General features: G+C 41.5%; 1 protein-coding gene across 3 annotated transcripts in view; it reads left to right on the top strand.

Moving 5' to 3' along the window:
• POLD3 (DNA polymerase delta 3, accessory subunit) overlaps nucleotides 1-21,568 on the top strand; it is a 58,817-nt gene that overhangs the window by 14,323 nt on the left and 22,926 nt on the right. For all 3 annotated transcript variants that reach the window (XM_050937642.1, XM_050937501.1, XM_050937584.1), the window contains exons 2-7: nucleotides 2,755-2,810; nucleotides 6,246-6,348; nucleotides 10,326-10,365; nucleotides 12,029-12,161; nucleotides 14,878-15,142; nucleotides 19,938-20,010. In XM_050937642.1, the coding sequence (XP_050793599.1) occupies nucleotides 6,247-6,348; nucleotides 10,326-10,365; nucleotides 12,029-12,161; nucleotides 14,878-15,142; nucleotides 19,938-20,010 (613 nt within the window). In that variant the 5' untranslated portion in view covers nucleotides 2,755-2,810; nucleotide 6,246. The remainder of the gene's footprint in view (nucleotides 1-2,754; nucleotides 2,811-6,245; nucleotides 6,349-10,325; nucleotides 10,366-12,028; nucleotides 12,162-14,877; nucleotides 15,143-19,937; nucleotides 20,011-21,568) is intronic.

Below are 21,568 nucleotides of genomic sequence, written 5' to 3'. Positions count from 1 at the left end.
CACCGGGAGGGGTGGTGGCTGAGGGCAGTTGGGGGATGAGGGCACTGGGATTGGTGCCTGGTGGCGATGGGCAGCATGGGGGGGGTGCAGGGGGTTTCGGGGAGGGGGATATGGGGTGGTGGTGGTGATGGGCAGGATGGGGGAGGGGGATATGGGGTGGTGGTGATGGGCAGGATGGGGGAGGGGGATATGGGGTGGTGGTGATGGGCAGGATGGGGGAGGGGGATATGGGGTGGTGGTGATGGGCAGGATGGGGGAGGGGGATATGGGGTGGTGGTGGTGATGGGCAGGATGGGGGGTTGGGGGAGGGGGATATGGGGTGGTGGTGGTGGTGGTGGTGGGCAGGATGGGGGTTGGGGGAGGGGGATATGGGGTGGTGGTGGTGGTGGGCAGGATGGGGGTTGGGGAGGGGGATATGGGGTGGTGGTGGTGGTGGGCAGGATGGGGGTTGGGGGAGGGGGATATGGGGTGGTGGTGGTGATGGGCAGGATGGGGGGTTGGGGGAGGGGGATATGGGGTGGTGGTGGTGATGGGCAGGATGGGGGGTTGGGGGAGGGGGATATGGGGTGGTGGTGGTGATGGGCAGGATGGGGGGTTGGGGGAGGGGGATATGGGGTGGTGGTGGTGATGGGCAGGATGGGGGGTTGGGGGAGGGGGATATGGGGTGGTGGTGGTGGTGGGCAGGATGGGGGGTTGGGGGAGGGGGATATGGGGTGGTGGTGGGCAGGATGGGGGTTGGGGGAGGGGGATATGGGGTGGTGGTGGTGATGGGCAGGATGGGGGGTTGGGGAGGGGGATATGGGGTGGTGGTGGTGGGCAGGATGGAGGGTACAGGGGGTTTTGGGGGAGGGGATATGGGTTGATGGTGGTGACGGGCAGGATGGGGAGATGCAGGGGGTCAAGAAGGAGAGTTGAGGGGTGGGAGACACTGAAGGGTAGCGGGGGTATCCGGCAGTTGGCAGGGAGGAAGTTGCAATGCAGGTGGAGGGATTCCATGACTCCTAACTCACCCCCACTAGAAGCAGCAGCACTGGGCTCACAAAACACCATTAGAATGAACTCATAGGAGCAAGGCCCTACCCCTTGCCACCTCCCATGTGTTAAACCAGCCTTGTGGCACATTCTGTCTCCTATCATATTTAGGAAGGAACAGCACAACTGCAACCTAGTGGTATGGGAATGTAGGTGGGGCAGGACTCTGACCTTGCATCGCTTATGAACATGGGGAACATTTTACCTGCTGAATAGCATTTCTAGCAGTGCTGCATGTCCACCACATAATGCAGAACACATGGATAGAGCAGGGCATTCCTTAGAGCTACAAGCTTGGTGTCATCTTAAATAAAAATGTACTGCCACGTGTGCCGTACTTAACTTTCAAAGGCACACAACTCAGTCAAATCAATATCAGCTTTATTGGAATAATTTAAAGAGGGCACTTTTTAGGGAGAACTACTGTCCTGCAGTTTTCTAGTCAACTATTTTGACTGTAGAGAACCTCCATAACATTAATTTTGTTATAACGTATTTTTTCCAATTTTTCTTGTCCTCCCCAGTACATGAACTATTTTTGCTAAAATCATTGTTCCTAAAATCACTATAGGTCAGAGACAAGTGAGGAAAAACTTCAACCCAAAAGGTGAAAGTTACAAGTGACTGAAATCAGATTTAGAATGGAAACAGCTATACAACTTTAACTAGGTTTCCTTGTAGTACAAAAATACTTAAGCCCTGTTATGGTTGGCACTGTACAGAAACATAGAAGGACTTGTCTACGCACAGTTTTTGTACCAGTTTAACTATATTGTTTTAGAAATATATATACCCACATAATGTGGACACAGTTAAACCATTATGAACGTGCGTATATAATTTACAAATTATTTCAGTAAACTTAAGCATCTAAACTGATATTTAAATTAAACCTGCATAAAAACAGATGTAAACAACCTCTAATGACAGGCCCTGCCCTTAGCATGTTAGTCTGAATAGACAGGAGGGAGGGAAAACAGACACAAGGAGATAATTTACCTCAGGTCACATAACAGTACAGAGGTAGAGCCAGGAATAGAAGCCAAGAAATTGCCATGCTATGCTGCAGCACCTGTAACCTAACTGAAGTTTGCCACGTGCCCTGTGTGTGAGACCCAAAGAGAACCATGACAATCTTTGACATGGATTCCAAGGCCAGAAGGAACCACTGTGATCATCCAGTCTGACTTGTATAACACAGGCCCTAGAAACCCTCCCCCCCCCCAATAATTGCTGCTTGGACTAGATCTTACGTTTTGTTTTGTTTTTTAACTCCCAGTCTTGATTTAAAGTGCCAGTTATGGTGAATCCACCACACCCTTGACAAGTCCTTGATAGCAATGTTGTGTGAACAGCAGCCACTCTTCACAATTATATATTGGGGCTTGTTTTATTTTCTTCTCTGCTTTGGAAACCTCAACTCAGCAATGTCCATGTGTTGCTTTCTGAATGTTATTGGCTATATCACTGCCATTCAGACTGTTTCAAAACAACATTCACAAATATGCACCATTTAGGTAGAGGTAGCTTGTTAAATATTTTTTAAGCACAAGTAGTGTGCTCAGCATGGTATCACACACTGAGGCAAATTGCTTCCTCTCTCCATTTCTTAATCTCCTCAAAGGCTGGTGGGATTTAGTGAGTCACTGAATGGAGTTTTGTGTGTGTCGTGAACTCAGATTGAGAGCCACTGACCTGTGCAATTTTTTTTTTCTGTTGCAGGTGACGTACAAATGGCTGAGCTTCACCCTTGGGGTTCATGTCAACCAGGCTAAGCAGTGAGTGTTTGTGTATACCACAAGCCTTTTATTCAGTGGCAATGCCTAATTAGTTGGTGGTTTTGATTAAAAAAAATTAAATCCAATCTTTTCCAGAAAGATGTAAAGTCTTATTTAGGATTGTATTTAGCATGCCTTATTCATGCCTTACTTAAGCGAGTATTGCTTTAGAAAGAGATGTTTAATTAGGATCCCTGGAGTTGCAGCTAGCAAGAGATGTTAAGAGAAACAAGAAGGGTTTCTTCAGGTATGTTAGCAACATGAAGAAAGCCAAGGAAAATGTGGGCCCCTTACTGAATGAGGGAGGCAACCTAGTGACAGAAGATGTGGAAAAAGCTAATGTACTCAATGCTTTTTTTGCCTGCGTCTTCACGAACAAGACTACTGCCAGCTCCCAGACTGCTGCACTAGGCAGCACAGCATGGGAAGGAGGGGACCAACCTCCTGTGGAGAAAGAAGTGGTTCAGGAATATTTAGAAAAGCTGGATGAGCACAAGTCCATGGGGCCAGATGCACTGCATCTGAGGGTGCTAAAGGAGTTGGCGGATGTGATTGCAGAGCCATTGGCCATTATCTTTGAAAACTCATGGCGATTGGCGGAGGTCCATGATGACTGGAAAAAGGCTCATGTAGTGCCCATCGTTAAAAAAGGGAAGAAGGAGGATCTGGGGAACTACAGGCCAGTCTGCTTCTCCTCAGTCCCTGGAAAAATCATGGAGCAGGTCCACAAGGAATCAGTTCTGAAGCACTTAGAGGAGAGGAAAGTGATCAGGAACAGTCAGCATGGATTCACCAAGGGCAAATCAGGCCTGACTAACCTAATTGCCTTCTGTGAGGAGATAACTGGCTCTATGGATGAGGGGAAAGCAGTGGATGTGTTGTTCCTTGACTTTAGCAAAGCTTTTGATGTGGTCTCCCACAGTATTCTTGCCAGCAAGTTAAAGAAGTATGGGCTGGATGAATGGACTATAAGGTGGATAGAAAGCTGGCTAGATCGTTGGGCTTAACAGGTAGTGATCAATGGCTCCATGTCTAGTTGGAAGCTGGTATCAAGCGGAGTGCCCTAAGGATTGGTCCTGGGGCCAGTTTTGTTCAGTATCTTCATTAATGATCTGGAGGATGGCGTGGACTGCACCCTCAGCAAGTTTGCAGATGACACTAAACTGGGAGGAGCGGTAGATACGCTGGAGGGTACAGATAGAATACAGAGGGACCTACACAAATTGGAGGATTGGGCCAAAAGAAACCTGATGAGGTTCAACAAGGACAAGTGCAGAGTCCTGCACTTAGGATGGAAGAATCCCATGCACGCTGCTACAGACTAGGGACCAAATGGTTAGGCATTAGTTCTGTGGAAAAGGATCTAGGGGTTACAGTGGACGAGAAGTTGGATATGAGTCAGCAGTGTGCCCTTGTATCCAAGAAGGCTATCGGAATTTTGGACTGTATAAGTAGGAGCATTGCCAGCAGATCAAGGGACGTGATCATTCCCCTCTGTTTGACATTGGTGAGGCCTCATCTGGAGTACTGTGTCCAGTTTTGGGCCCCACACTACAAGAAGAATGTGGAAAAATTGGAAAGAGTCCAGCAGAGGGCAACGAAAATGATCAGGGGGCTGGAGTACCTGACTTATGAGGAGAGGCTGAGGGAACTGGGATTGTTTAGTCTGCAGAAGAGAAGAATGAGGGCGGGGGATTTGCTAGCTGCTTTCAACTACCGGAAAGGGGGTTCCAAAGAGGATTAATCTCAGTGGTTCCAGATGACAGAACAAGGAGTAATGGTCTCAAGTTGCAGTGGAGGAGGTTTAGGTTGGATATTAGGAACAACTTTTTCACTAGGAGGGTGGTGAAGCACTGGAATGGGTTACCTAGGGAGGTAGTGGAATCTCCTTCCTTAGAGGTTTTTAAAGTCAGGCTTGACAAAGCCCTGACTGGGATGATGTAGTTGGGGATTGGTCCTGCTTTGAGCAGGGGTTGGACTAGATGACCTGAGGTCCCTTCCAACCCTGATATTCTATGGTTCTATAGTTTCATATAATAGGTGTGAATATTATGTACAGAAATAGTTATTATCTTAGAATTGTATTTGTGTAAGAATTGTATTTGTGTAGGAATGTATATAGGTCCTCTCTTGCTGAAAGGTCTAAAAGCATTTTACAAGCTATGGCCCAGTCCTGCAGTTGGATGCTTGCAGATGTAAGAGGCTGCCTCTGCATATCTGATCTCAGGATTGTGATCCCCTGTATTATGCAACATCAAGGTAGAAATATAAAAATACAGTCAGGAAATACAAAAAGCCACTCACAGCAACAATACCCATACTACAAATAAATATTTGCAGTCACTGTCCAGGGGATTAAATGCACACTTCACAGTATACTTACACTTAACAGCCTAGATAATAACCAAAGCTAAATATTTGCAATATGGACAAGTTAACTTTACTCTCAGAACCTTTTGGCATTTCCAGACTTCAGTGTATATTTGCAATCTTAATATCGTAGTAACATAGCTCTTTGTACTTCATTTGCTAGGACCGTGAAAAGATGAAAGTAATTTACATTCCTTGAAGTACATAATTGTCCATTGAAGTCATTGGTGTGGTACTTACAGGAGCCATATGATTCCTCTAGGAAGTTTTTTGGGAAGTGGTGTACATCAGCTTCTCAGGGCAGACTATACGGGGCCAGTGAGAGTCCTAGGTTCCTGTTTCCCACCATGGAGAGATAGGGCCAAGGAATAGCCCAGAGACCCATTCCTAATATTGGATTAATAGGTTCTTGAGGATGGACAGCAGACCCCATTTGTGTATTTAGATGTTCTGAGTTCTGGGGGCTGGACTGTGTTCTAGGATGAATGAAAAAAGTTCTCCTTGGGATGAGGCAGGAAGATTTAGGTGAAGAGGAGCTAGTTAGATAAAACAAAAATGGGAGATGTTTCAATTCTATCTTATGGATACCAAAGTGATGGAATCCATATAAGTATCCCAATAAATGCAATGAATTGCTGTATGTATGTGTGTGTGTACACACACACAAATTTGTCTAAACCCAGTTTTGAGACGTGAGTGAGGGCAAAACAGGAACTGGTGGTTCAGTATGTTTATTATGGGAACAGAGCCTTTAATATCCTAATGATAGGCATGGTATAAATGTCTAGATAAAACTATGGAGTGTTGTAGCTGTGTCAGTCCCAGGATATTAGAGAGATGAGTGGATGAGGTAATGTCCTATTGGACCAACTTCTGTTGGTGAGAGAGACAAGGTTTTGAGCTACACAGACCTCTTCAGAAGAAATAAACACATTTAGTGAGTTCAGAACATTTTACTTTTATTGATCCTATGAATGTCACATAAATCACCGGGAATTGCTAGATGATGGGGTGAAGGGTTCTTTTCCTTGCAGGTGTTTAACATAGGTTTCTTTTATTGTACAGGATGCTGTATGACTATGTAGAAAGGAAGAGAAAGGAGAATTCAGGAGCTCAACTCCATGTCACCTATTTAGTGGCAGGAAATCTCATTCAGAATGGACACATTGTGAGTACTCAACTCCCTCAATTGTGTGTGCATTGCTTCTCTGTGTCCTGCCTTGTTCTGTCATCTTTGGCGCAAAAACTCTATTCCTGCTTTTACTATTATTTATTTCTGGTAGTGCCCACAATGTGCTAGATCTTATATCACCATAAAAGAAGGTGCATTCTCTGTCCAAAGAGCTTGCAATCTGACAGACAACACGACAGACTGGGGAAGAAGTTGTATTGACCATGATTTGATAATACTTAGTCTGATAAGAAAACAGGGTTTTATTCTGTTGATATTACGCTGTCTCCAGTTACCTCTCAAATTGGCCATTACTGGTTGGTTGGCTTTGATAGATGCTGTTATAGAATTGGCCCTTCAGGAAGGATTTGAATGCGGAGAAGGTAGCAGCCTTGTAGACCAGCTCAGGAAGGGCAAGTAAGGTGTGATGTGGAAGAAGGCATACAGGCTATTTTCAGAGAACTAGTGGGCAAATGCTGTGTTAGAGCTTGTATCTGGGCTTTTTCCCTCGCCCCTCCCTTGGTTCTTGTCACATAGACAGAAATCAGAAAACCATAGTCCAAAGTGCAGGCCATGCTATGTTGATTGAAGTTAATCAAGCAAGCATATCCATAGCTCTGTCTGACGCAGAGCTTTCCCTGTCCCTCCACCTCTTTCTTAGCAGGCATAATTATACCTGTAGTGTACACCCTGGATCCCACCCCTTACAATTTATGGTCATGTTCCGTTTTGGAGGGTCATGAATCTGGGGGCTTCGGTACCACCTCTTTTGTACCCAATGGGAGGGGTAAGGAGTGAGGTTGTGTTTCGGCAAGGGTCACCTTTTTCTCCTGCTTTTTAGTGTTTCTTATGCCTCCCCTCCCATCCCCCTCTTGCCCCTCCTGACTGGTTGTTTGACCTTGCCTTGATATAGGAGTCGAGGCAGTCTTCAAGTGTGTGCTGGTATATTAATCTCCCACCATGCCCAGCAACGCTTTTCCTCTCTTCCTTTTCTCTTCTCATTGTGCTGTAAACCCCGTCCGGTTAGGCAGAAGCAACACAGTGTCTTTGTTCTTTGTTCACACACATTAGTAAGGATATCCAAGTATCGAAAATCAAACCCAAAATTCTATCCCAGGCTAAGAGGCAGGCCTGTATACCAGCAGCTGCCATCGTTGCCGGAGCAATGTGGAACATGAGTTAAAAGGGGAGGAAGGTAGGATTGTGAAGGCTCTTGAAAGTAAGGTGAGAAGTCATGAGCTATAGAGCAGTGAGCAGGGCTGGCTCCAGGCACCAGCTTACCAAGCAGGTGCTTGGGGTGGCAACTCCGAAGCAGTGCGGCACTTTAAGGTATTTGGCGGAGGGTCCCTCACTCCCGCTCGGAGCGAAGGACCTCCCGCTGAATTGCCGCAGATCGCGATCGCAGCTTTTTTTTGGCTGCTTGGGGCAGCAAAACCCCTGGAGCCAGCCCTGGCAGTGAGAGCCGGTGAAGATATCTGGGTAGGTTGATTTAAATAATCAATTTTAATCTTGTTTTGCATTTGTACTTTACCTATTTTCCTAAAGAAGAGTTAATTCTCATTGGTTGGTAACCATTAGAAAATGCTGATTTGCGACTAAATGTAGCCCTCATGCTAAACTTGATACTTTTGATTTTTGCTAACTAGGAGGTTGCACTCTGTCTGTACACCTTTATTTAAACAATTATATAGCTCAGCATACACTTACTTAGATTCATGTTTGAAAGTGGTGAAGAACGCACATAATTTTTTAATCATGATATTTGTCATGCTGCATTTGGATGGAAATTGAAATTAAATTAAAATGCAAAAAAACAATTTTAATTTTTTTTTAACTGGTTAAATAAAATTACCTTAAATGTTCTGGATACAGAAGGGGAAAAAAGTGAGCTTAACAAGATGTTTTGCATTTAAAACTAACTAATATTTATTTTAAAAAAGAAATTATTAACTGTAGTTAGGGAATTTCAGAGTTGTGTCTGGTCACCCTGGGCCAGATTTGTAAAGGTATTTAAGCACCTAACGGTGCAGATGGTGAATCCCACTAGGCACCTAAGTAGGTTAAGTGCCTAACTCTCATTGAAACTAATGGGGGTTCGGAGCCTAAATTGCTTAGTTGCTTTTGAAAATCCCATTTTAGATGCCTAAATACATTTGAAAATCTGATACCATGTCCTTCCTGTTTTTAAAATTAGTAGATCTCATCATCACACCACGGTTTTATCCATAGATTGGAAGAGGAAAACAAGATTTACTGCTTTTTCAACTTCTAATCAGTTCCTCAACTTTGAATGAGCTAGTCCAAACGAAGAAAGTATTAATTCTGCACCTGCTAGCTAAACTGAAACCCAAAGTAATAAGGGCCAAAGCTTTTCTGTAAGCAAAAACTGAAAATACTTTCATTTGAAAAACAATATAAATACCAAGATTTGTTCAGTTTTAAAGACTAAATACTACTGATATTTACTAATGCTGTACATAACATTTTGACATTTATAAAGCTTAAGATAGGTTTTCCCGTTTCTATATGTAACTAATAAAACAGAATATGTTAATTCATAAATTTGGGGAGGGCTCATTGATGCAGCTTTTCTAAATTCATTTACATGATTTGAATAGGTTACAGTAAATTTAGGCCTTAACATAGATTGTAGGCTGTCATAATGTCAAGTATAGTTTTAAACAAGTTTAATTTTTAAAATCAAAATGTATTTAAATTAAATGTAGAACATCCATTTATAATTTAATTTTTTTAATCCATTCTGAGGGATATTAAAACATGTAATTAGAATGACACGCAAGGAAGATAAAACTTAGGAGCAGCATTTTATAAGTACTGCGCAGGGGAAAATAATAAGTTTTGAGAGGAGCCGTAAGAACTGAAAGAAAAGTCCTGGTCTTGGAAGAACTAACAGCTTTTGGAATAAATGAGGCTTTATCGGACACAAGGTCATTTAATGTGGAGGAGACTAATGAGCTTGCATCATGCATTTCAGATTAAACCTTGTTTCTTAATTTGAGAGAACTTGATGATCTTGCAGTACTGACTCCTCTCAGGAGGGGCTGCTGCAGGGCTGTAGATTTAACATTGCAAGAATTACTTGAGTGGACAGATCGAAATTGAACACCTCATAGATCTCTCTCTTCATAGTATCTCATTTTATTCACTACATGCTCACTTTACTGTTATCACACTGCTCTACTGCCTTTTCCAACCCTCAAGGGATGGCTCAGGCTGCTTCTTTTCCTATCCTTGGCTCTTAGACTATTCCCAGATTTCTCTTTCCTCCCACTTCGACTGCCTGTTTGTGGGTATTGAATAATCACACAATTGATTAATGTTGTCAGACCCATGAATTCTGATATTGTTTGCATGGATTGCAGTCTTCTTAACATGGTGATCCAGCTGTACACAATAATAATACTTAGCTCTTGCACAGAGTTTTTCATCAGTAGATCTCAAATCAGGAACGACATGCACATAGTGGAGCACATTTTCCTGGATCTGTCTTTCTGGCTGTTGGATGAATGCTCAGTTTCTCATTGTATAAAACCACGTCTGCTCATGTTAACCGTAATGTGTCAGTCATCTTAAATGCTTACAACTAAGATGGGTCAATGCATCAGATTTGTTCCTGGCACAGCCATATGTCAGCTACATTAATTAGCTTGTGCACACCTACCGTGCTGCACAATTGTTCTTGTTCTAATGCACTTGAGCAGCTGTTCCATTACTGCTTCATCTGCTGCTGCCAGAGATTGAGGATTGGGTGTTTCTCCAATGTTGTAGTGATTTGGGGGATATTGTCCCAGGAAAGTAGGCCTACAGTGCCCCAAAAGACTATTATGACAAAGCCATAATCAAGTTTTGTGCTGCTATAACGCTGCATCAAATATCCATTGACCATTTCTTTTGTTTTCTTTAAATTTCAAGACCTTGGTTCCTCATTGTGATAAATTATCATTTCTTTACAGTGCCACAAAGTTGCAGTCGTGAGAGAGGATAAACTGGAAGGTAGGTGATTTGGGGAATTATGCTTTTGTAACTTTTTTTTTTTCTCTGAAGGAACAATGTCAAAAAAGCTTAAAAACTTGCCATCTATTCACACTATCTCTGGGTATTTTAATCAAATTATTGGATTCAGGTGTATACTCTTTAATTAGCTTTTTCCTAGAACTTTCAGAATCTGAGCCTCCATCAGCATGACATCTCAGACTTGTAGCTTAGTAACTGATTTTTAGTGGCACTTCTTCTATGGAACAAGGGATCACTTCACCTATCTCTGAGGCAGCTTCCTCTAGGCTGGAAAGCAGCAGTACTGGAACTGTGCACAGCAACGCCTCTCGACATTTTAGGATGGGAAGGGAATAATACTGAATCTGACTGTGAAACTACAAGGGAAGCTTAGGCAAAATCAGAACACTGGGGTCAACAGTCCTACTCTCTGGGAAGTGCAGTGGGGATCTTCATTAGCCCTGAGTGTCTTAATATCTCATCTGAAAGACATCTCTACAGCATAGTGTCCCATAACCCTATACAGGGATGTTTGAATGGGAAGTGCTACTTACTAAACTGCTAACATTGCTTTCTGAAGCAGCTGGGGTCAGTCGCTGTTGGTTTTTCATCTAACTATGTGAGCCTAACCCTGCTTGTGAGATCTGATGAATCTCAGCCTAAACACTTATGACTACAGGCCATTAAGAATTTCCATCTGATGACTTTGGCATCAGATAATATACCAATATTTTTTGTTGTTCGGTTGAGTCTGCAAATGCCTCAGTACTAACATTCCAGCTTCGCTAGTCAGGCTCTTGTCATTTCACTGTTGAAAACCAAAACTTAATCAATCTAACATAGGATTTTTTCATTCTTGTGCTGTGCTTCTTACCATAGTATATGAACACCCTCCAGTAGTACATTAGACAGTAACTAACATTGCTACTTGTTTTGTTCTCTCATCCTCTCTCCAGGGAGAGAGTTGTTTGTATGGTGGAGCGAGTTGTTTCGATAGGGTTATTTCTGTAGTTGTCGTCTTTTATGTGCATGTTGCTATGAGTTTATATTAGACTCATAGACTTCAAAGCCAGATGGGACCATCATGATCATGTAGTCTGACCTCCTGCACATTGCAGGCCACAGAACCTCACACATTCGCTTCTGTAATAGACCTATATTAGAGGAAGCAGATCAAAAATATGCCTTGAACTTGGAATAGAAGGTGTTGAGATTTATGATGGTCCATAATTCTTATGAGAATTCATTTCACAGCCCGGGACTGGCCTCCATGACAGCTCTGTTTCCCACGCAGATAAACTTTACCCTTATAGTTCAGTTGTGCAAGAGGAGAGTTGTCAACCACAGCCTTCAGCCCAGTGCTTTAGGCAATCTCTTAGATATCCTGGATCCAGACCACAGAGCAGCTGGAAGATTAGGATTGAGACTTTGGAATTTACTCAATATTCTGTGAGAAGCCACTGTAGAGTGGAGAACAGGTTTGATGTGCTTGCGGTAGCCTGAATTCTGAGTCAGTGGGTACGTTAAAAACGGGTGGTACTAAGATCCAAGAATGCTTTCTCAGAGTTAGAACCCTGGTATCGAACATACCGCTCTCCAGCTTTTCTGCCATCTTCGACTGAGGCTGGCTGTGCTAATGAAGGGCTTTCCTGTTGATTTTCAGCAATGAAGTCTAAGCTAGCCACGATTGCTAGTGTGCATGTCTACAGCATTCAGAAAGCCATGCTGAAGGACAGTGGGCCCCTCTACAATACCGATTATGATATCGTCAAGACAAACCTACAGGACTGCAGCAAGTGAGTTAAGCAGTGCTATCATATGAACGTTCTTCTTGGATCCCCTTTTCCTTTTAACTTTGTTTGAATGTAGGGCTGATGAATCGCATTTATATAGCACTCTTCACTTGACTCCCACTCCTGTGCTCTGTCTGCTGGAGCATGCTGCCTCCTCTAAAAGGTGCCCTGGAAAATGATGTCCTTTTGTACAGAACAGATAGTCTGGGCAGAGGCAGTGGAAGCCTTCCCCACATCTGATTGGGAAAGGGATCACCTCTGAATTGAGGGGAATTCTGTCTCCATGGCTGGTTAATCCTTTTTCCTTTCTTAGATTGATAACGGGGGGCCAAGTAATGCCAGTTGTGGAGGTGATTTCTTTTGGGTCGGCATTTGTCCGCAAGGGACTGGATTAAAGCCACCAAAGTAACTTTAAATAGGCCCCCAAACAGCTATTAGATAATGACTCCATGTTTGAGTCTCTTGTGAAATTACTATCTCCATTGTATTTATGCACCTCTGTTTTACAACACCTGTTGTGTACTTTTTTCTTTGTACGCTTGGGTAAATCAGTGAATTTAGTTTCCATAGTGATAGCTGATAGTGCCATGAAATCCACTAGGGACTTTCCTATAGCCAATCTATTTTATGTGGAAGGCAGTCAGCTACCAACATTATGGACTGCAGTACAAATCCCAAAATAGATACATAGCTGCCTCGCAAATGCCTACAAGAGAATGTTTACTATCCCAGCCAATGTCCTGTAGCTCGGGGGCATGGGGGAGGGCTCAGAGAGTTGTTTTTTTCTGAGTAGATGATAGCAAGCACCATAATAAGTGATAGAATATTATGTTCCAATTAAAATGTACAAAGTCTGGCCATAGTTGCCATACTTTGATATTAATGTATCCTAGGGCACCTTCTGCAGTGAAATCTGTATCTTGGCATAAATCCATGTTTCTGACTTAAAAATTGCTAAGGTTTAGGTCATACCAAACTTTAAAATAACTCTCTCTAAAACTTGTTTTTAAATTCATGCGGCGTCTTGGTGCTGAATTTTCTAACTGAATTTAAAACACGCAGCCTGTAGTTCAGTGGTGACTTACACTGCAGGCAATGCTGGCTATTATGAGCTGAACGGGTTGGGAATGGCAGAGGAATAAGATATTCTTCTCCGTATTATCATTCTAGCTTGTGAATTTGTGACCTAATTAGAGTAAATTTAGACTGATTGTTGTATTTCCTCTTTCTGAAAATTGTATTAATGTAATAGTCAGCTACTGGGTTTTAACGCATATACAAAAAGCAGAAAATCTTACAGCTGGTTTTCAACATGAAAACAATCCTGTGGACTTTGGGCCTGATCCAAAGGCCTTTAAAGTCAGTGAGTAATGGGTTTTAATTTGGGGTAATCACACTGCTTCTCACTGAGGTGTAGTGCAGATGCAAAACCTTAACAGTGACCTCTGCAGTGTTAAGGCAGATTAACTTCCCAAATATATGGAATGTGTGACAGTCAGATATGATATAATTGATGTAAATGAATGAGAGTTCACTGTTAAAGTTTTGCATTTTGGTGTGAAATTGATGAAGTTGGGGTATGTAGTATTGGTGTCTGGAGATGGCAGTGAAAGTTTTAGGGGGTGTTGGAATGTGTTGTTGTTAGTTTTGGAGGCAAAGTGAAGGTGGAAAGGAATGCACACATCTTTTCCCTTCTTATTTTAATGCTTGTAAGGTTTTGGGTGGACTGGATAGGTCCTCTCGCAACCTTAAACTACATTAGGGACTATGTTGTTTGTTAGAACGTATTAGTTTCTACTTAATGTGAAATTAATCATGAGCTTTGCTTATATAATGCTATGGTACAGTAGTGGAATGGAATGAGATTGTTTTTGTTTTATTTCTTAACTTATAATTGTGTATTTTTATTGATGTAATTGTATCAATCAGAAAGTGCAGTTCTTACCAGCTCCCATAGTGCTTGAGTGTTTCAAAGAAAAATCAGGATGGGAATTGATCTAGTGGTTCACATAGTTGGAATAAGGATTCAGGACCTGTCAGTGAATTTCTTTGTAACCTTGAGCAAGTTATTTAACTTCTGTGCCTCAGTGTCCCCAGTCAACCACATTTCAGATTGTATAAAGATGTGTTCCTTACCCAAATGGTGCATAAAAATAACTTTTGTGTACCGAGTCTCCAAATGTTTTGGATGTCCTCTGAGCCACTTGCATAGTATGGCTCAATCTATAATACTTACCTATCTGTGAAGCTTGGCTACTACTGTGAGGTGTACATTAGAAATTCCGAAAATAAGATGGTTCATGTTGTAGACTGTCAGATGAAGTACATTTACAAAATATGATTACATTTATATGGAAAGCTTTAGCATGTGATTCACTGGTAATACAAATGTAACCAATTTAGGAAAAAAATAGAGCTATTTTCCCTCCCCTTTTCCCACTGTGTAATGACAAGTGTTTCTCCTCAATGAAATTTGATCAGCTTGTTTTGTATTTTAATGCTTCAACCCCTGCTGACATGTTTGAATGATTGTTTCAGTGTGACGTCTCTCCCACTCTGTGTGCTAGCTTTTCTTTGTAGTCCATGCGTGAATTAAATTGCTCTTTTTCCCCATAACAGTATATTATAGAACCAGGAAAGTAAGACACTACTAGAGAGGAAGCTGGGGTGGAAAATAAGACGTTAAAGTGCTAATTAAATTTTTCACTCCATCACCCAGGTTTAGTGCCATTCAGTGTGCTGCTGCAGTCACCAGGATATCAGCTGAAGTTTCTCAAGTTCAGACGTCTGCACAGGCTGATTCCCAGACACCAAATGACACACATGCTGTCAATGTGCCTACAATCAATGGTCATGTCTCATCAACTGCCAAACAGCCCTCCCCTCAGCCCAAAGGCATCATGGGATTGTTTGCTACAAAATCAGCTTCCAAATCCCAAGACACAAATAAAGAAACTAAACCAGAGTCCAAAGAGACAACAATTGTAAGTTACCTCAACATCCTTTGGCAATCTGTTGGATAATAGCCTTACTCACTTCACTTTTACTCTTCAATCTAAATAAATGTTGTCAGTGGCTTCGAATTCTAACCTCATTGTCGCCCGAGAATACTTAAACCCTCTCCTCATTTAAAATATCTAATGGTTTAGTATGATGATTCTGCTCAGTCATTTTTTCTGTAGCTAGTTTGTGCCTCATTCACTTGTCATTTCCTCAGAAGTTCTATTTTCCAAGCCTTTTGTGGTTTTTTTGCTCTCCTTCAGAATTTTTTGGGACAGATCCTCAGCTGGTGTAAATCAGCGTAACTCTATTGCAGTCAATGGAACTATGTCCATGTAATAAAGATAATTCAAACCTTAGTTAAACAAGCTGCTTTACTGATCACCCATATCACCTTTCTTTTTAAGAGGCTTGCATACTTGATCTCATTTTATGTCTGTGTACACTTAGAACTCAAAAGGCTGTATGAAACTTAACTGTGGTAGACGTGTACACCATTTCACAACCTTAGTTAACAACTGTAACTTGTTTAGTTTCAAAGATACTTTACAACAAAGCTGATTGGAACCTTTTATAAGACAAGGATACACACTATAACTGTGACACTCTTTAAAGCTCATACCCAAGCATGAAAACTTCCTTACTAATTTGTACCCAATTTCAGTAATCAGTCAACTAAGAAAAACTCTGAATTACTCATCAGATTTTTCCTCAGCTGTCAGCTTTCAGCTCACTGTTGGCACTGCAAATGCAAGGGGAGGGAAAAACAGACAACTCTTCCTTGGGAAAATAGAAAATGACAGGGAAAGGTGCCTATCCAAGATAGTATTTGATGTCACAAGGAGGATTCACAAGTGGGCAGCCCAGGACCCCAGTCGTCTACCTTCCAGGTGTCTTTGGCTTTCAGAAAGTGATGTAAAGAAGGAGACGGGTTGTTGTATCCCATATCTGCTGGGTGGTCCCACTTGGCTCCTGTTTTGGAGGTGCTGGTGTGGACCAATGATATGATGACCTTACTGCTGCTGAAAATTCAAAATGTCCAGTCAAAAATGAGAGTTGTTCTCTCTCACTATCCAGTCAGAAAATGAGGCATCACCTTTGAGTTTTTGCAAGTGGGGCTGGAATTTTGCAGTCTTTTAGACTATAAGGATGGCCATAGTGGGTCAGACCAAAAGTCCATCTAGCCTAGTATCCTGTCTTCTCACAGTGCCCAATGCCAAATGCCCCAGAGGGAATGAACAGAACAGGTAATCCTCAAATGATCATCTTCTCCCCCGTCTCCCATTGTCTGTTCCCAGCTTCTGGCAAACAGAGGCTAGGGACACCACTTCTACCCCTCCTGGCTAATAGCCATTGATGGACCTATCCTCCATGAATTTATCTAGTTCTTTTTTGAACCCCGTTTATAGTCTTGGTCTTCACAACATCCTCTGGCAAAGAGTTCAACAGGTTGACTGTGCATTGTGTGAAGAAATTTCTTTTGTTTATTTTAAACCTGATGCCTGTTAATTTCATTTGGTGACTCCTAGTTCTCATGTGATGAGGAGTAAATAACACTTTCTTATTTACTTTTTCCACACCAGTCATGATTTTATAGACCTCTATCATATTCCCCCTTAGTCATCTCTTTTCCAAGCTGAAAAGTCCCAATTTTATTAATCCCTCCTCATACGGAAACTGTTCCGTTCCCCTGGTCATTTTTGTTTCCCTTTCAGAACCTTTTCCAATTCCAATATATATTTTTTGAGATGGGGTGACCACATCTGCATGCAGTATTCAAGATGTGGGTGTACTATGGATTTATATAGAGGCAGTATATTTTCTGTTGTCTTATCTAGATCTTTCTTAATGGGTCTCAATATTCTGTTTGCTTTTTTAACTGCCATTGCACATCATGTGGATGTTTTCAGAGAACTATCCACAATGACTCCAAGATCTTTCTTGAGTGGTAGCAGCTAAATTTAGACCCCAGCATTTTATATGTATAGTTAGGATTATGTTTTCCAGTGTGCATTACTTTGCATTTATCAACATTGAATTTCATCTGCCATTTTGGTGCCCAGTCACCCAGTTTTGTGAGATCCTTTTGTAGCTCTTCACAGTCTGCCTGGGATTTAGCTATCTTGAGTAGTTTTGTATCATCTGCAAATTTTGCCACCTCACTGTTTACCTCTTTTTCCAAATCATTTATGAATATATTGAATAGGACTGGTCCCAGTGCAGACCCCTGGGGGACACCACTATTTACCTCTCTTCATTCTGAAAACTGAACATTTATTCCTACCCGTTGTTTCCTATCTTTTAACCGGTTACCAATCCATGAGAGAACTTTCCCTCTTATCCCATAACAGCTTACTTTGCTTAAGAGCCTTTGGGGTGGGACCTTGTCAAAGGCTTTCTGAAAAATTTAATTGCACTATATGCACTTGGTCCACGTGCTTGTTGGCCCCCTCGAAGAATTCTAGTTGATTAGTGAGGCATGATTTTCCTTTACAAAAACCACGTTGACTCTTCCAACGTTATGTACATCTATGTGTTGGACAATTTTGTTCTTTACTATAGTTTCAGCCAATTTTCCTGGTGCTGAAGTCAGGCTTAATTGGTCTGTAATTGCTGGGATCACCCTTGGAACCCTTTTAAAAAAAAAATTGCCGTCACATTAGCTATCATCCAGTCATTTGGTACAGAATGACTCTTTATGCAAAACATCTTGTCATAGGAGCCTGCGTAAGACAAGTTTATCACAGCTGTTGGTACAACCACCTTGGGACATACATCACACACTGGATGATTTGTTCTGGTCAGCAACTTACCTCCATAACTTACCTCATTTTCCCTGGGCCCCTATGTGGGACCTCACTTGGCCAGCTTTGCTGTTATGCTTGCTCAGGTTGCATTGCCTCCATCAACACTCTGCTAGCTGCTGAAATATACAGTTTTTAAGTTCATATTGCTAATACAAAGCACCTCGGCATTCTTTAAACTTGTTTTAACGGTCCATTATACAATTCAAAGTCACTTAAAGAACAGTTACTCCCCAGTAGGCTGGTACAGATGTATAAATCTTCCATTTCTTATTTTACAACAGTGATGGGACCTTTGTAAATATGGTGCAGTTGAGTATGTGCTTTATTGATCAGTACAGTTCTGATGATTCTACTTTGCGATCAAATGTCTTCATATCATACTACTTCAATCTTTATTTATTTACTACCTCTTTCAGCACAGATGTATTTCTCTAACTTGATACTATAAGCGTGTTTGATTGCAAATATTACTTTATCACTAAACTACAAGAAATCAGTATAAATGCAACCCCTTTTCCCTAACAGATTTGCCCCTGAGGTAAACCCTTTCGTTAAAGTTTACAACATTTTGTCCAAAGTTGTATCACTTATAGTTGATTTCCCTTTTACACATATAACTTCATTTAATCACAACTGTTGATGCAGGCTGGTTCTCTATTTTTCCTACTACTTCTATCTGACAACACAATATATAGTATCTTAATATTTGGTCCCATTTTTAGTTTGTTCATTCACAGACGGGGAAAAAAGTCTTTTCGGCTGCACCAACAGTACACTCTATTGAAAGGCTGCAGAAACTCAGTCTGTTTGGAAAGTTTGACAAAACCTTGCTTTTAGACTTCGAGTTTTTTTATTCTCTTGGCCTTCTGTCCTGTCTTTTCTGAAAAGTCTTGATGTCAGGGCAGTTCTTAAATAGTGATAACTTATAATTTGGTGGCCTTAGTCATTATGTCCAGTAGAATTATGCCAGCTGAAGTTCCTGCCCTCTGTGGTACTCAAAAGTGAACTGATCCTAGCAGTTATAGGCATGACATCTCCCTAGATGATAACTTATGTTAGGGTCATTAAAGTTTTGGACTCTGAGAGAGGCATTTGCAGCTTGATTTTCATGTGGGCAAAATACTGAATTCTTATCCCCTGTTTCTTCTGAGAAAGGTAGGAAACTCATAGTATTCAGACTTTTTTAAGAGAGGAATGGCAGGAAGATTAAAAAAATGGCTAGGTAGCTTCACAATATCTGTTTTCCTAATTTAACATACATTGGTTCAGAGTGAATGTAGGGATGGTGAAATATGCTAGCTTGATGGTCTTGGAGACTAAAGGCATTGGGCAGTAAACTCCCATTGAAAGTCAATGAGACTCGGGCACCTAATGCCCATTAGCACTTTTGAAACTCTTACCTTGCAGATTGGGTATGTTTATAGAACAGGTATAGTGCGCGTAGTGGAAGCGTAAGTTCCTTTACACTGTTCTGCTGTGTCATTGTAATGGGGTAGCTAAATCTCTATGGCCGGTTCCGTCTTTGGGTGGTCTTTTGTCAATCAATGCAAATTGGAGTAGCGGCGTTTTCCGGTAGGAACATTTGTTCACTGGGAATCGGTCTGAACCCCAGCAGCTTATTTAGTAAATGATGCTGAACAGCCATCAGATGGGAATGACTTTGTGATCTGGGGTGATCTTGATCTGGTGACCTAGGAGTGAAAAGTTCCATGCTCCTTTAACAATTCCCTGAAACATGAAGTCTCTGCAATGGATAAATTCAGTCTTTGTTTTCCCATAAACGTGCTGTTGACAAGAAGAAAATCAATATGTTGTATTAGTGAGTTTTATGTATCTAGAGACTGTAGTGTTGTGTATTTTGAAGGCTGCATGTGCCAGGTTTGGTGGAGGTCTTGTGTTAATTCTTGTTTTTACTAGCATTTTGATTGTGTCTGAAAAACCGTCTTACCGTTTCTCTTATCTTTACTTCCAGGCAACTACAGTAAGCAGCAAAGTTTCACCCAAAGGGAGTGCAATGAGCAACTTTTTTGGAAAAGCTGCCATGAGTAAGCATGATATAATATGCATCTGTCTTCTGAAATCATTGTGGTAATGGGTGTGCTAATTGTCATAAGGGACTACTTTGGAACATTAGGAAATCATTAAGAACATAAGAATGGCCCTACCGGGTCAGAACAAAGGTCTAGCTAACCCAGTATCTGTCTACCGACAGTGGCCAATACCAGGTGCCCCAGAGGGAGTGAACCTAACAGGCAATGATCAAGTGATCTCTCTCCTGCCATTCATCTCCATCCTCTGACAAACAGAGGCTAGGGACACCATTCCTTACCCATCCTAGCTAATAGCCATTTATGGACTTCACCACCATGAATTTATCCAGTTCTCTTTTAAACACTGTTATAGTCCCAGCCTTCACAACCTCCTCAGGTAAGGAGTTCCACAAGTTGACTGTGCGCTGCGTGAAGAAGAACTTCCTTTTATTTGTTTTAAACCTGCTGCCTATTAATTTCATTTGGTGACCCCTAGTTCTTGTATTATGGGAATAAGTAAATAACTTTTCCTTATCCACTTTCTCCACATCACTCATGATTTTATATACCTCTATCAGATCCCCCCTTAGTCTCCTCTTTTCCAAGCTGAAGAGTCCTAGCCTCTTTTAATCTTTCCTCATATGGGACCCTCTCCAGACCCCTAGTCATTTTAGTTGCCCTTTTCTGAACCTGTTCTAGTTTTAATCATTGTTTTAGTAAAGTATTGAAGCAGTGAAAATATGGATAATAACAAGTGTGTATTCTTTGCTATATAGGAGAGTTGTAAGTGGAAGATTTCATACTAGAAACTTAATAAGTGGAGATCAATTGGGCTGACGCTTGTCATACAGATTTTTAACCCAGGAAGAATTTTTTTATGGCATAAAATTTTTGATTTAAAATGAGCATTTTGGGGCAGGAGAACTGAGTTCCTGAAAACTGCTATGCACAGAGTATGTTAATGGTAGTGATTTGAGAGAAAAAGTAGAGGAGGAGGAGGTAGCTGGTCTTGGAATTTAGATCATTTGTGGGATAATAAAGAGCGGACAATTGGAATGGATGAATGAGGGAGATTTTTCTAAGTGAAGTCATGTGAAGATTCTGAAAGTAAAGGGTTTGGGGAGTGAATGTGTAAGACTTTCTTCAAATGTGCACCAGTAGCAAAAATAAAGGAAGAGGAGCCAAGGAGGTGTTTCTGCAACAAAGTTGGGGGTGGTATTGGTAGTGGTATTGGTAGTGTTGCTCTGAAAGAAATCTCTTGGATTTTGCACAGTGCAGAATCTAGCATTGAACATTTAATAAATGATATTAGAGTAGTGTCTGATCATAGTGATAGAGATCTGCTTAGGTTTCCATTGTAAGTCCTTGTTCTGTTAAGGTATGACAGTGTGAGGTGAGGAGATTCTCATCATAAACTTTAAAATTATGTGAGCAGTTATTATCATTAATCCAATTAAATACTTAATATCTACAAAGAGCCCAAGATCAAAAGAACATGTTCTAAAAAGTGGAGAAGCTGACATAAAATGGAAACATAACTAATTTGGAATAAATGACTTTCTTCCTCTACTCT

Source organism: Gopherus flavomarginatus, chromosome 1 (assembly GCF_025201925.1).
Source record: "Gopherus flavomarginatus isolate rGopFla2 chromosome 1, rGopFla2.mat.asm, whole genome shotgun sequence".
Taxonomy (NCBI): Eukaryota; Metazoa; Chordata; order Testudines; family Testudinidae; genus Gopherus; species Gopherus flavomarginatus.
Note: the sequence above shows the minus strand (reverse complement) of the source record. Positions and strands in the feature narration are given on the sequence as shown.